The sequence below is a fragment of the Pelecanus crispus genome, chromosome 4 (genome assembly GCF_030463565.1).
Source record: "Pelecanus crispus isolate bPelCri1 chromosome 4, bPelCri1.pri, whole genome shotgun sequence".
Classification (NCBI taxonomy): Eukaryota; Metazoa; Chordata; class Aves; order Pelecaniformes; family Pelecanidae; genus Pelecanus; species Pelecanus crispus.
In genome coordinates, this window is record NC_134646.1 from 61,640,928 (window position 1) to 61,655,820 (window position 14,893).

Consider the following 14,893-nt stretch of genomic DNA (forward strand, 5'->3'; position numbering starts at 1 on the left):
ACTGAGAAAATACAAACAATTTTTTTTTCCCCTCTGGGTATATTAGTTTTAAGCATTTCATACGTAGCCACACACAAACTGATGAGCAAAGGTGAAAACCTGTGCACGCTGTATGCATACCATTACTTAGAACCTGCCGAACACAGGGGATGGCTAACCAACACACTCAGCTCTGCCACGAGCTGCTGGCTTGTGGATGCTGGAGGCACAAACCACAGTTACTTCACTTCCTTATATTCAGCTGAATTTAGACTGGCTGAATGGCAAAAGAATACAACTGTGCATACTAAACAGTATTGTCCCAGGCAAAAAGCAACCCAAGACAGAAAGCTGGATCAGCAGAGCCCCGCCATTTGGAAATGAGCCTGTCAGCAGGTGACTGATGTTATATTCAGGCTGAAGTTGCATGTGTCTTTGAGAACTGTTGCATCTATTTAATATGAATTAAAAATGCACTCACTGGAGTAAGAGGATCTGGACCTAAGTAACCCATCTATAATCTCCCTATCTCTAAAATATGCGCCATGAATTAATAATAGAGTCAGGATTTGTTTAAAAATCAGGCATTATTATAAAGGGCATCTGTGTGTTCTGTGTGAAGCATGGGCTTAGGGGAAGAAGATAAACATGGAATTGTTTTTACTGGAGCACGAAATTTCTCTCCACCTTCTTCCACTTCTCTCTCTGATGCCAGCCTGCCATGACTAAACAGAAGTTTTAAATAAGGTATAGCTAACTATACCTCTTTCTGTGTGTTACTTTTTACAGGCATAACACTTTGGTAATCCTTCTTAAAGCAGCACTTCTCTTTCCCCCCTCCAAAAAGTCTGCTGTAACTGCACCCACTGCATCCACTCTGTCAATGTCCTTAAAAAATCACAGCCCCAACAGCAGCTGACAGATCCAAGATGACATGATAGCCAGCCATCACAATATCAGCTCCAGGTTTGCATTATGTTCATAAGATATATAAAATATATTACTTATCTGTCATAAGGATTATAAGAGGAGCAAATAACACATTCCTTACTTGTTTCTCAGGTCTTGAAAAATACATTTGCAGCTCACCTATCAAGGCAAGGACATTGCTAGCCACACAAAAGCAGGACAGGAGTGGAGGCAGGTGTGGAGTAGCCTAGGAACCTACTACACTACTCCATCATTACACAGGCATGTTGGCAGCAGGAACACCTTCACGAATTATGCTGTTTCCCATGGGACATGAAGTCTACTAGCCCACAGTGATGCTTTAGTCCTTCTGCTCTAGTTACAGGTAACTCATTCACCTGTTAATCTATTTCTTCTGTTACTAGTTAGTGTAACTGTACATATCATTTTGCAATTGTAAAACTACCTACTAACCTGCTGTAGCTTTCTAAAAGCTGTCTTTAGAAGCCCAGTGTTTCAGGTAGTGCTGTTTTAAACTATTTAATGTAAACTAATTTTGACTGCGTAAAACAATTTACCCTGACTGGTAATGCTTACTAGAGAAATACGTGAGTTAAGTTCTAGTAATTGCAATTAAGTTATTTAAAGAAGTAACTGCCATCTGTCAGAACATCTGCTTTGGTGTTTGCCACTCCAAATTCTGTGAAAACACTGTCAATAGCTGCAAATCTTGCTTTACCGTAAACAACATTGTCCGGTTTTCTGCAATGTCTGTTGGCTGCACAACACTGTGTCCATAGATAAGTTGACTTTTAAGGTTCAGTGAAATTGCATCTTCTTCAAAAGACCTGACAAAGCTGTTACTCCTGTGGCCTCCCTCTTGCAAATCCTTCTTAAAAGCAAAGGAACGAAGCCCAGGCTGAGAAAAGGATTTCCTAATTGGCCTTTTCTCCTCCTCTTCACTGACCAAGGGCTGGAAGACAGACCGCAATTTGTTGCTGAAAGAGAAGCCTCCGAAGTTATTGGCAGTTTCATGTTGTTGGGATGATGAGTTGAAATCTGACGGTTTTGTACAACTTGCATGATTAAATTTCTCTATGCATTCATCTATGAGGGCTGGAGGTGCATTTTTATGTGCTACTGTCACCCGTCCACAGAAAAGCACCTCAAACTTTTTGGCAAAAGGGTCTTCAACATCTGAGAGAGAATTCTGAAACTCTTCTTGACGAGCAATTTTTCCAGCTTGTCGAATAGAGCTTATAATCTCAGGCACCTACGGGAGGGGAAAAGAAAATACACAGCATTAGCATCTAGTGCTTTATGACAAACAAGTTGCAACACTAAGAGAGGTGCTCCCTGCATTTTCCTGCAGTGACTAATTCGGTTTTGTTTTCTGAAAGACCAGTTGAATTGATCTTGTATTTGTCCAATATACACATTATAAAAGTTAAACACTGACTAGATGACTTGCTCATTTGTCTCCCTGCCAGGAGTTCACCATCATCAACACACTGTCAGAAGAGCTTCATCTCTTGTAACGCTGTGTGTTTTCATAAAACTTTTGCACCCAAAGGAACCAGTATAATGTGATAATTCAAACTCAAAATGAAAGATAAAAATACTTCAGAAGGCATAAGAGAAGCCACAGACTAATTAATTGGGTAAGTTATTTAATCTCTGTTATTTTTCACTCCCTTCTGTTACTTAAGCATTCAGGTCATGTACATTAATGGGTCTCTTGCAAATTTGCTTTCAACTTCATAATAGCATATTACGTTGCTATGGCAGTTTGGGTTTTTTTTTTTTTTAACTGTAAGTAGCTGTGTCTTTTAAAGAAACACATTCATTATTTTAGATATTCATTCTTATTCTAGCATCCTAGATGACACTCTCAAATAATATTACTTCCACAAACAGTATCACTTGCAGGGCACTTGCAAATATTTGATAGGGTTATAAGGTAGGAACGTGCATCTGCTATCTGCTAAGCTACTGTGAGGTTGATGCTTGCTTACATCCCAATGCTTTGACTGGCCTAGGACATTAAGGTTCTTCTGCAGCATGTGCTGCTGCCATAAGAACAAATGCGGGGCCACCATCTACGGTTACAACAGATAATTCTGCCAACTTTTTCATTCTCCCAAATTACTTTGAGAAAAATCCATGCTAAGCATGCCAGTTTCCTGACAGAACAAGTTTCCTCTGTCAAACATTGACTAGAGCTTGCTTACTTACAAGTATTTGGTTGCAGACAGTACAGAAGGAAGTCTGGGAGCAACAGACTAAAACAGCAGCCCAGAAAGCCATCGCCGCTATGAGAAAAGGCATCCCTAAACCTAAAAAATGCTTTGGAGACACGGCCTCTGCCTTTTTCAGACATTTCTGTGGTTATCTAACGGCTTAAGCAAAATGCAATAATGTAGATAGACCAATGCTGGAAACAGCAAAAGACTTAGAGGGAAAAAAAGGTTGAACAGTGAAAACTGAATGGTTATATTCTGGGTGCTCATAAAGACCTCAGTAGGAGTCTTTTTATAACCAAGGAAACACAGATACATAGATAGATAGACACACACACATATAGCTAGTGGATTTAAGACAGTAAGTAACAGATTACAAAATAAATACATAAAACAACTCAGGAAGCATTACTTCACCCTTGAGGGCAAGGCATGAGTCATCAGCTAATCACCAGCAAAGACAACGGGGGAGAGGTAAGCAAAGCAGGGTCATGACTTCAGAAATCTGTTCTCAGCTACATCACAAACCAGTCAGAAAGCCTTGGGCTTGGGCAGTGTTGCACGTAACGTTTTAATCATATACAAGAAGAATGTAAGGGTATAACAAATCTTTATTACCTCAAATGATATACATTTGCTCCACTGTGAGCTCAAGGTTCACCTCAGTTTTATTTACCTAATATTCCTTGAGAGAACCAATTTTTAGTCACATAACAGATCAGGATGACAGTGATACATAAAACTTTATTCTAGCCATATTTCAAGCTGCAACTGCTTTACCATTTTCTAATAAACACGTTTTATTCTTGTGGGAATGTCTGGACTCACCAGCCATAGGCAATTTTACTTCCAAGTTGCCCAGAATACACGCAATCCCATCTCCACTTTTGCTGAGGCTGCAGAGGTGACAGCAAAGGAATGAAGTATTTCCTGGAAAATGCTCACATCATCAAAGCCAGGAACGTCAGCCCTCTCCCAGGCCAACTGTGCCACCATCTCAGTCAGGGTTAAGCTCCCCCAGCACCACCCATGCTGATGACTATAAGGAGAGTTTCCAGCTGTGCAGGTGCTGCACGGGTTGTTGCTGAGCTAAAGTCCAGATAAGACACTAGGGATCCATCACAGATGCGCAGTTACTGAATTTGGTTTCTTCAGTGTTTCTTCTTATCAAACACCTTGGACATTGACAAAATTTCTATTCAGCAGCAGCTGGACTTTACATACAGACTAGTTAGAGAAAGACACTACGTCACACAGAATGACTTTGCAGTAGTTAATATACTTCATGTTTGGGGAGACCTAGCAGGCCTGTTGATGAAAACCAAGGGTAGTATTTATTTTTTACACATGCTAAGGCTTGAATTATGTCATTTGTAAGTAACAGCTAGCTTCCGTGCTACACTTACCAAAAAACACTGACAACTCTGTTCCTGCCTATTAACCTAAAAAAAAAAATTCACAGCCTGTTAACATCATTTTATTACTTCTGATTAGGCAATTGATGCAGTATTGCTCTAGCAGATACAGCAAATCACCACCTCACTTTCCTGTGACCCTTACGTATGTTAAACATTAATCTCTTTTCATTAGTAAAGACAAGATGCCATGACAAATGAGAAAAAAACAAAATACATATTTCCCTGGAACTTTTCTTGGCCTGATCAAGATTTGTGCTTTTTTCATCTATCTGTACCATTCCAGGCCTTTTATGCCAGTATCTAGAAACAAAGAATCCACATGCTCCTGTGTGTTCTCTGACCCTGGCTCCCCCAGCAAACAGACCTGGATGCTGACTACATGAAGATCAAGTAAATGTTAGTTTAAAAAAAAAAAATCTGTGAAATGTAAATAAATATATATATTTATAATTATCTCAAATCTTTAAAATAAACAATGTAGGCTCTATCCTGGCAAATGTTTATTAACCACAGCTGGAATTTTTCCAGATTAAGAAGCATGCCACTGGGCAAACAGTAACCACATCTCTTGCAAACCTCCAGCAATTAATTAAGCTGCAAACTGGAGCGGGTTTTATGGCTCTTCAGTTTGTATCAAGAAGCAGCAAGGATCAAGTTGCTCCTGAATAATGCTGCTTAGAGGTTTTTTTTAAAGGTTGTGGGGTTCTTTCTGTACATAAACCTTTTTTATTTTAAGGCTGGCAACATGCTGGTACAGGTTGCCCAGAGTCTCCATCCTTGTAGATATGCAAACTCTGACCGGACACGGCCCTGAGCAACCTGCTCTAGGTGACCCTGCTTTGAACAGGGGGCTGAACTAGATGACCTCCAGAGGTCCCATCCTATCTCACCTCGGTGACTTAGATACCAGCATCTCCTATACCACCTATAGGTAATTGTGTCTACTAATCTGAACGTGCTAAGACAGTGGGGGAGGACTGTTGCACACAAGTATTTCTTCCTGCTGCACAAATTCTCTTTCCTAGCATACTTCCATTCTTAAGTGTTTTCTGAATTGTTTCTCAGTATAAATATGTAATTAGTGGATAAAGATCATTTCTGTAATCATAAAAACAACTGCTGATGATCTAAAATTATTTCCCTAAAACCACAAAACTAAGTACAACTAAGAACAACAGTGTAAGCAACGATGAAATGTTACTAAACACAGAACATTACCTCCTCATCACTCACTCTGGGCCAAACAGGACTGGTGAACAGAAGACACAACTGAAATGTATTAGGAAAAGTTTTTGCATTTAGAGTGTCTAAATTAGACACAGAAAAAGAAGATGTATCTATAACCATTAAAACTAACACTGGACTGTTGTGGGTGGGGGTTTTTTTTGTTTGTTTTTTTAAGTACACCATGTTATTTCTGCTATGATGAGAATGTTTATGTTTATGTTGCACAGACAAAGCAGGGAACTGAAATGCTGAGTATTCTTGTGCCTTGGCTCTTCCATAACTAAGCAAAACACAAACCGACACCTGGAACTTCCTAACGCATGTTAGTCTGTTACTAGACAAACAGCTATGGCTTTGACACCATGCACCAAATCATGAGAGAAGGCAATAATTTTTAAGCATGCACAGGTTTGCTGCATCTGAAGAACAAGGAACAGCACTTTCCCTTCACAGAAAGGGAACGTGCAGTTGCATTTTTTTCCCCATGCAACCAGAAGCCACCCTGTAAGTTTACATACAAGCATGCAGTAACATGTCAATGTCTTTAGCCTGTCAGTGGATTTGAGAAAGAGCAAGAAACTATTTTAATGAAAAAAGCCCAGTAACAGCTGAATGCAACAGCTGCCTTTTGATAACCAAGACAGACTAAAAAAACATCCCCAGTTTCTTTAATACACAATAGGTAGGAAAGCAAAGTGTGCCGCAGAAAAAGAACCGTTAACACATCAAACGGCCAGGACCTGGAGGTGGGGGGAGTGGGATGATTTCTGATTTTAGATGCTATGCACTGTTTATACCTACAATATAAACCTACCAGTTTACACCTACCAGTCCCTTCCTAAGGCTTCATGTCAGTGAAGGGCTCAAGCACAGACTTAACTATTTCAAGGGAATAGGTGGTTTTGTTTAATAGAAGACAGACCTGTGTTGTCAGGAACTGGTTTTACACAATAGACTCCATAAATTCTTGGAGACTGAAAACCATTTGGATAAGATCTTGAGTTGAACCTGAGAAGGTCTCATGCTACCCCAGCTGGAACAGAGCCTTAAAAATCTTTCGCAAAGCTCTTGAAACAAGTAGATGTTTTGATTAAGTGAGTTTTGCTGCTTAGTCAAGTATGAGAAGATGTCTGAATTATTTTTAAGTGTTTTTAGTTGCCTTTTCTCTGGCCATAGCAGGATCAATAAAATATGTCAAGAAGTCTAATATACTGTTTGCTGTTAATACCTTTTCCTTCTCTATTTTACTAGAGAGTGCTGCTAAAGGAGAAATAGGGTCCACAGCTATATATCTTGGGAGAAGCCATCTAGTTGTATCAGGATAGATAGCGATATTTTTGTCACCCATAAGGCATTTACAAACACAGAATACTTTGTAAAAGTAGTAGAAGAAAGGAAAATAATTTTTGAGACATAAACAACATACATAAAAAGATGATACAGCAAAGTATTTATTTGCATTTTTAAAAGACTGCATAAAATCTTTGATTTTCATAGTTTGATATGTACTAAAAAGCAGTTGGTCTGTTTTCAGCACACTTCTAGCAAAACAGGTCTGTAGTAATAAAACAGAGATCAACACTTCCCCTTGTTATCACTCCTTAAACCCACACTAGTGGTCAACTAACTTTTTTGAACAGTTTTCTCCACCCAATGGATTTAAAGTTCTGCATTTTTAGATCTAAAGTATTTTAATTTATAGATGTCAGTGGTTTTTGTTTTGTTTTTTTTAATCGACATACTGCACAACTTCTCCTTTCAGAATCACATAATAATTTAATTTGGAAGCAACCTCTGACGGTGCGGCCCTCTACATAAAGCAAGGCAAACTTTCAAGTTAGATCCAGCTTCAAACTTAGATGAGACACTGGGGGTCACATCCAGCTGAGTTCCAAGCAACTCCAATGATGGGGACCCCACAACTTCTTCTTTCCAACAGGAAACTTAGAGATGCCAGAAATAAAAGGGCAAGACACAATCAGCTGAGATTTCTTTTGTGAGAAGTCTTGCCCACTGGTTTAATCAATGACTGAACTAAAAACTTCTAGCACAAAACCAGTCTTTAGTCTCTCACTGAAGTAAAAAAAAAAGTTTTAAAAGTGACAGAATTTCCTTATTCTTCGCATTAGTAGAAATTCAATGTAGAAAAGAGTAACAAACTTTTCAAGTTAATTTCCATTTCAGTGAAAGACCTTTTATATTCAAGTCTTATCTCAAGTGTCTTCACAGGGTTTTTTCTTCTCTTATCCTGCTTGGAGACTGCTCTACAGCCTCCTACACCTCGCTGACTTTTTCCAGTCATTAACTTCAATTCTCGCTTTCCAAATTTTCACCCCTTGACTCCTAATCAACAGTTCTATGGAGTACTTTAGTTTTTAGCTTTCTTCCTTTGCTATTTGTTGACTTTTATTCCTCCCATAAAGCCACTTTCAAACAAAGATTTAATTCAGAAAGAGAAGTAGAAAGTTTAGAGTTCCTCCAGTCCCTGGATATCAACCATTTGCAAGCTCCCATCAGTTTGCTGTGTTTTTCCATGCATAATGAATGCACCACAGGTAGAGCCAAAGTGAGATTCTTACCACCAGCTCTCAAAGTACTTAAGATTGGTGGGTGCACAGAGATACAGTTCACCTTTACTCCATGACTTCATGCTTCAACACATATGATACAAAACTTTGCTGCTGTATCCTCACTGCTCATAAAACAACTATGAACAGTGCCACTCTCAGCAGCTTCACGATCTGCGCGTGTTGGTCTAGCTCATTTCTCTCTACAGTACCTAAAATGCACTAGGTGTCTCATTTAACCGGAGAACTTGTGGATATCTTTTGGGAAAGGAGAACAAGTCAGAGCAAAACCACAGGGCTGGGAGGGGTAACCAGGCTAGCAGCCAGCGGGGCTAACCACACCGCAGGTGTGCTGCTCGGGAAGGACTGTGAAACCAGACCTGCAAAGGCAAGACAGAGATGTTGTTTCAACCTTGATAAGGGAAGCTCAATGGCTGAATAATATCGCCACAGACCTATGAAAGGAAAAGCAATTGTACGTGTGTCTACTTGAGGGCGCAGTTTGCTTAGTTAGGTTTGAGTGGGCATTATACAGAGAATGGGATAAGTAAGGGTGATGGGGCTAAGACTCAAATTTTGCAGGGATGCAGGTAAGAAGCCAATGAACAAGAATGCACTAAAATCAAAGGATATTCTGTGTGGGGCAGAAGAGAGTCACCTGTTTAAATCCAGTTCTTTTTGACTTGGAGCACGGTGCATGAGTGACAGTAGTGTCCTCTGAGATGACTTTGACACAGTAAGCACCGATAGTGGAGCTCCACGTAGCCAACACGTACTCCTACAGTGTACACATTATCATAAAAAGCCATAATGGTGACTAGACTTCCCACGTACGTTGAGTGCTGCCTCCAGAAGATTGCTAAATAATGCAGAGTGATGCCGCAAGTACCGTATGCCACTTTCATGGTATCACGTTCCCTCGAGTACCTTCCTCATGACTCCTTAGCTAGATGGAAGAGGTTACACTTTTTGCAAAGTCATATGAGTTGGAGAGCACTCCATACAATTTAAAGAGGCACAAAAAGGTTTTCTTTCCTTTCTGAAAAAACAGTATTTACAGAATCTGTTATAGATTATTGTAAACAAGGTCAGAAATAGAACATAATTGTACTCTGTTCTAGTGAAGTTGGACTGCTCTATTTTGTGGTGGTGCTTCCTCCCCAAGAGAGATGCATCATGTTGCTGATACATTTTAAGGTTTTCTTTCATATGCTCTCAAGACGTACCTTACTTGATGCCCAAAATACAACAAAACCTGGCTACTCTCCATACATAAACTGCTGTGTCCCAGATTGCTGCTTACTTTTGGACTTCTCCCCATGAAAATGCATGATCCAAAACCAAACTGCAGCTGATGGAAGGCGTCTATGGGCTTTTAGTGCTGCTCTAAATGCAGTGGCACCTGACTGGCTCTGAAGGGGGTATTCCTACAAAATGTACTTTTGGGAAGCCTATTAGTGTATTCTGCTCTATACCTGGAGGGCTTATCATACGGTGTTCATTAACTCATTTTTCCCTAGCCTGCTTCTGTCCTAGCAATACAAACCATTTCTTTTTATCTTGTACTGCTTCATCAGCTCCTCCATTCAGTACCATAAACTTTTAAGCAACAAATGTGAAATAAAGCGAGTCAACAGATATTTCAAAAGCACATTAACATCTTCACAGTGTTATCTTCTCCATCTTTTGTCTCAAAGTTTTCTTTTTGCACAATTTCACAAATGAAAACAGCACTTGAAGACACAACAGTGGTCGCTGGTCATACCTGCAGGATTCCTGGCTCATATTTTACAAGGTGACTACCGAACAAGGAGGCAATAACTGTTGTAAAGAAATAGCTAGAAACATCATTATCAACAGGGATTAAATGCTTTTTATTAAATCCTTTTTTTTCGGGGGGAAGGGGAGTGGATTGCAAGCAGCTCCCTTCACAGGGTTGAGACAAGCCTCGGGCCAAAGTGAAGACTAGGGGTGGGAAACATGAGGAATCCTATTCTCTAGGTAGTTATAAACGGAAAAAGACAGCAATGGTATTTGAAAGCTTTCAGGACAAGGGTTTTTTTCTTGGGGTTGGGAGCAGGGCGGGGGGAGTTGTTTGGTTTGGTTTTTTAACTGAAAGGCAATACAGGGATTTAAAACAGGAAATTAGTTACTAAGAACATTTTTGGGGAAAAAAAAATTATCAGATTAAATTCCAATTGTACAGTAGGTGACAGGCTCTCTCCTGGTCTCCTTCACTCTCAGGCTTCTGTCACAGTTATCAAAATTGGTACAACTGGCAAGATAGCAGCTAGCTAAACAGATCTGTCCTTTTTAGCAATATCCAACTCCAAACAAGAAAGGAGGAAAGCTCCAGCTGTGATGTGTGTCCCTGTTACAACTGAAGTTATTTCTGAATCAACCTTCTTAGACAATTGATCCAAACATGTATCAAAATTCCCCTCCCCCTAAATTTATTTTAAAGTTTTCACAGGGGGGAAATCATCCTGTGAAGGCTTTTGATCGACATGATGTGTAAGTTAGCTCTACCTGCAGCAGAGTAAAATGCTACCTCTCTTACTCTGACAACACAGTAAGACTTCCTGAAGGAAGGGGCAACCCCACAGTCCTTCTCCCTAGAACTCCTAGCGGGGGTTGGACAGACGGACAACGTTTTTTGTGGCAAGAATCTTACTCAAGCATTAAACTCATAAAGGCCCCAAGGGAACCTGAGTGCAGAAGCTGATCAGCTTTTTCCAGCATGCTTCCTGACTGGTATCAAATGCTGGTGGACCAATTTGCTCCTGGATGAGCACATATTTGCTGCTTTGTCATGTAGTAGTAGATTTCAGCTGTCTCAGGTCAACTCTCAGAAGAACAGGATGGGAAAGTAATGGTTAGACATCCCATGAAAACTACCCTGACTTCCACTTAAGAAAAGCAGTTAGAATTTAGTTCACTGGTTTTATTGCTTCTTGGATATAAAACAAATGGTTACTCATGCCTAGGGGCTTTTTGGCTTATGGTGGGTTTTTTGCAACATATGCCTTCTAGTGATGGCTTCTCATCAGAAGGTCTAATAGAATTATTCAAACTTGTCAATTAACCGCATACTTCTATGAAATCCACACCTGTGGTTGATACTAATTGTTCATATTTGGGTTTTTTCTAAAATACATTGTAATCCACCAAAAATGACACCGTATTTATTTATGAAAATTAACTTCCTTTGAACACAAGGTGTTTGCCACCTTTGATTCCTACATGAATGGTCATCTTAGGATTATCTACACATTTTATAGTACTGACAAAGGTTAATTTAAGGTTTAATGCTACTGATTTTTATCAGGCATTCCTAATGTACAGTGCATTCCATGTAATGGAAGAGAAGGAAGAACAATACAAAAAGTACACCTAAGTAGCCCTCAACTTCTAGCAAGACCCTTACTACATAAGAAGCATATAGGGAAATTGTTAACAACCTACAGAATTAGACTGTATTTTGAAACGAACAATTCACAGAAAGCTTACTGGCCTCCCATGATTCACTAAGGACTATTTACATTAAAACATTTATCATGTAATTTGTTCAAAAACCAGTCAGCATTTTGTGAAGAAATATAGCTACAATAGGACAGGTCATGTTTTAACTCTCTTGCAAATAGCTGTTATCAAGGACAGTCCAAAACACACTGCTTTCCTAAGGATGTTTTGCATTTACTGGAAGCTATCAGTGATGTTGTTTGGAGCAAAGGGAAGATCAAGCTGTTTACTCAAGATCTCCTCCATTAAGATACAGTCAGATCACATTAGGGAAGTTTGCCAGTTTTTCCTCTGAAGAGTCAAGGATCATTCTCCTAAAAAGTCAGTCCTTCCAATTCCTGTTGATGATAGATGAATTAGACCCTGCTTCCATCCTGTTAAAAGATAAAGCTGTCTTAAAATTTTACAGTAGGTGAAAAGTTCTACTTTTCTGTATTCTATTCTTCCTCTCAGATCCAGATTTGACAAAAATCTTGAAAGAAAAAAGAGCGAGCTTGGGAAAAGATGCTTTTGTAGAGTGTCATTCCATAGATCTTCACATCAAGTGCCTCTGAAAGTCACTGTAAGAGACCCAGTATGTCTACACTAACTACATAAGTGTGCTAGAAAAGCGAAGAGAGAAAGGAAAAAGGGATACTAGATATCTGAAAATGTTATTTAACAATGTATTCAGAGGAAGACCATCAGTGTGGAAAATGTGCCATTCCCTTACAGACTGCCTGCAAGACAGCATTTCACTGCAAATGCCACCATGGATGGCAGAAACACATCAGCTGCAGAGCAGGGCTATAGACTAACTATCCTGTGTCTGCCAGTCCTGCAATACCATCCTACACAGCACTACTTCACTTATTCATGCTTTTGGTCATCTTAACTAGATCTCATTTCTCCATTTAAATGTTGGCATCTTCATTGGCTGTCCTCTCCTCACTTTAGCTGCTACAGGGCAGCCAAGCATGCTCCTTGTGTCAACAGTGACTTTGCACGGCCCAACACAAAACCCAAGATGTCACTGTCCTTTCTAGATAAAGCTGCACATTCAGTCCGAAATGGAGGACAGTTGTCAAAACATAGATAAAAGGCACCATCAAGACAAATGGAGCTATGGGATCACTCCTGAAAACCACCCCAGAGCCTAGCCAAGCCAAGGTGCCACCCCAGAATTACCTAAGAACAAGAAGCCAGAGAAGAAGTTTTAGCAGTGCCTCCAGATTATGAAAATGCTGTGATGGGTCTCCCTGCTGACAAAAATTCTGATGTTTATGTCCTGTACCAAATTCACTACAGACTTACAATGGCAGATCTCTAGATCTGCAGCCTGTGCCAACAACTTTATTTTGGTCATCTCAGTTCAGCACTATTACCTGGTCTATGCATGCACTGCTAATTGATCTCAGAAGCAGTGCTCATCTAGGAAAAGCCTAGTAACTAAAGAGTAACAGCTGAAATGCATCCTTCTGTTCCTTCCCCATTAGCCATACTACAGTATTATCAACAATTCTCTAAAGCTGCAGTCAGATCATTTACCTGCATCATCTGGTTTATTTAAATAAATGCCATAATAACAGCAACCAGTATCCAAGTCCTACATGATGCCTGGCTGGAGTTTGGAAATACTAATGATGCAACTGATGAACAACAAGGGAAGAAATTCAGGGAACTTCATTAATTTAAGTCTCAGTCTCAAAATTCTTCTTACTCCTATGTAAGAAAGCAATGCAGAAAAAAAAAAGAAAAAAATTAAAAATCACAGCATGGAAAAGACACAGTGCCAGACCGACTGAAAACGAAAGAGATTCTCAAGATATTTGCTGAGATAGTAATGATGCTCTTCCATCACTACAGTCAGAGCAAGCTAGCTGTAGCGATGGGAAACAAAAAATTAGAAATCAAACAGACCTAGCCTCAGTGCCTTTCCAAACAAAGTGTCTGCATGACAGTACAATATATGGAGAACTGTAATCAATATAAAAAGATACCAGTAAGAATGTATACAAAGACTTTCAAGAATACATTTTGGCCCATGATCATGAGCATTTCTGGAGCTCCTACTATTTATCTGTATTACCACTTAATAAATATCAAATTTGATCCACATTGTACTTTATTCAGCTGCAAATTACAACAATACACACACAAAAATTCAGACTCTGTTCTCTTTTCAGGGTTACAAAATTGCTATTTTAAGCCTACCCAGTCTCTTCCAACAGCAAATTTTCCGTTATTCCTTTTTGTTCTCCCACTCGCCCCCACAAGTTAAAGCTGGGTTTCTTTAGAAAAAGGTAAATCAGACGGACAACTACCAAACACTGACTTGCAACTGAGCTGGACAGTTCATGCTGTCACACCCCTTTCAGAGTGACTGAATTCTGACCTTCACAATATTTCCAAAGTATTCTATATTTAAACACTTACTCGCTGAGGAAACCCAAAAGGGAGTGGTGAATATTCATCATTTCAAAAACACAGACGTCACAGACTTACAGGATCTCCACGAGAAGCTAGAGGGGGATACAAGGATGATGCTCTATGGGACACACTAACAGACTAGCTGAAGGAAAGCAGCAAGAAGGGAAGGAAAAAAAGATTTCAAGGAAAGACTGTTTTTAATGCCAACTTCTTCCCCTCAAAAATTATGTCAGCACTAGGGACTACCGCTGTTTCAGCCACACCTAATATACACATGGACTGGGCCTTTTTGTATTTTTTTTTTTAAACATACCTGAAAGCATTACCGAATCTTTAGAAATACCAGAGCAAAAATGCTGCCTGAATTATAACAACCAACAATAAATAATTTTGTATATGATTCTGCACTTCATAAACAAAACATAGCATCAGCTCCATGAACTGTGTTTGCATATAAAAGAACGTTTTTCTTAAGTCTACGAAAGCCAGCCTCTGATGACTGTATGTCAAATGGAAATGTCAATCGCTTCCACGGAAAGCTAAATCCTACAGGTTATATTCCAGAGGGACTTACCCAAAATCTGAAATTCCAGCACGTATTTTTGGTTTAGGATCTGGGTAA

At 39.6% G+C, this 14,893-nt stretch overlaps 1 protein-coding gene across 6 annotated transcripts in view; it reads right to left on the minus strand.

The window, feature by feature from the left end:
• Positions 1–14,893, minus strand: part of TBC1D1 (TBC1 domain family member 1) — a 109,010-nt gene that overhangs the window by 59,889 nt on the left and 34,228 nt on the right. For 3 of the 6 annotated variants that reach the window (XM_075708998.1, XM_075708999.1, XM_075708996.1), the window contains exons 2-3: positions 1,916–2,161; positions 1,628–1,861 (exon numbers count right to left, since the gene is read on the minus strand). In XM_075708998.1, the coding sequence (XP_075565113.1) occupies positions 1,628–1,861; positions 1,916–2,161 (480 nt within the window). Of the gene's footprint in view, positions 1–1,627; positions 2,162–14,893 lie in introns of all 6 variants that reach the window. The other 3 variants (XM_075708997.1, XM_075708995.1, XM_075708994.1) reach the window with 1 other exon arrangement.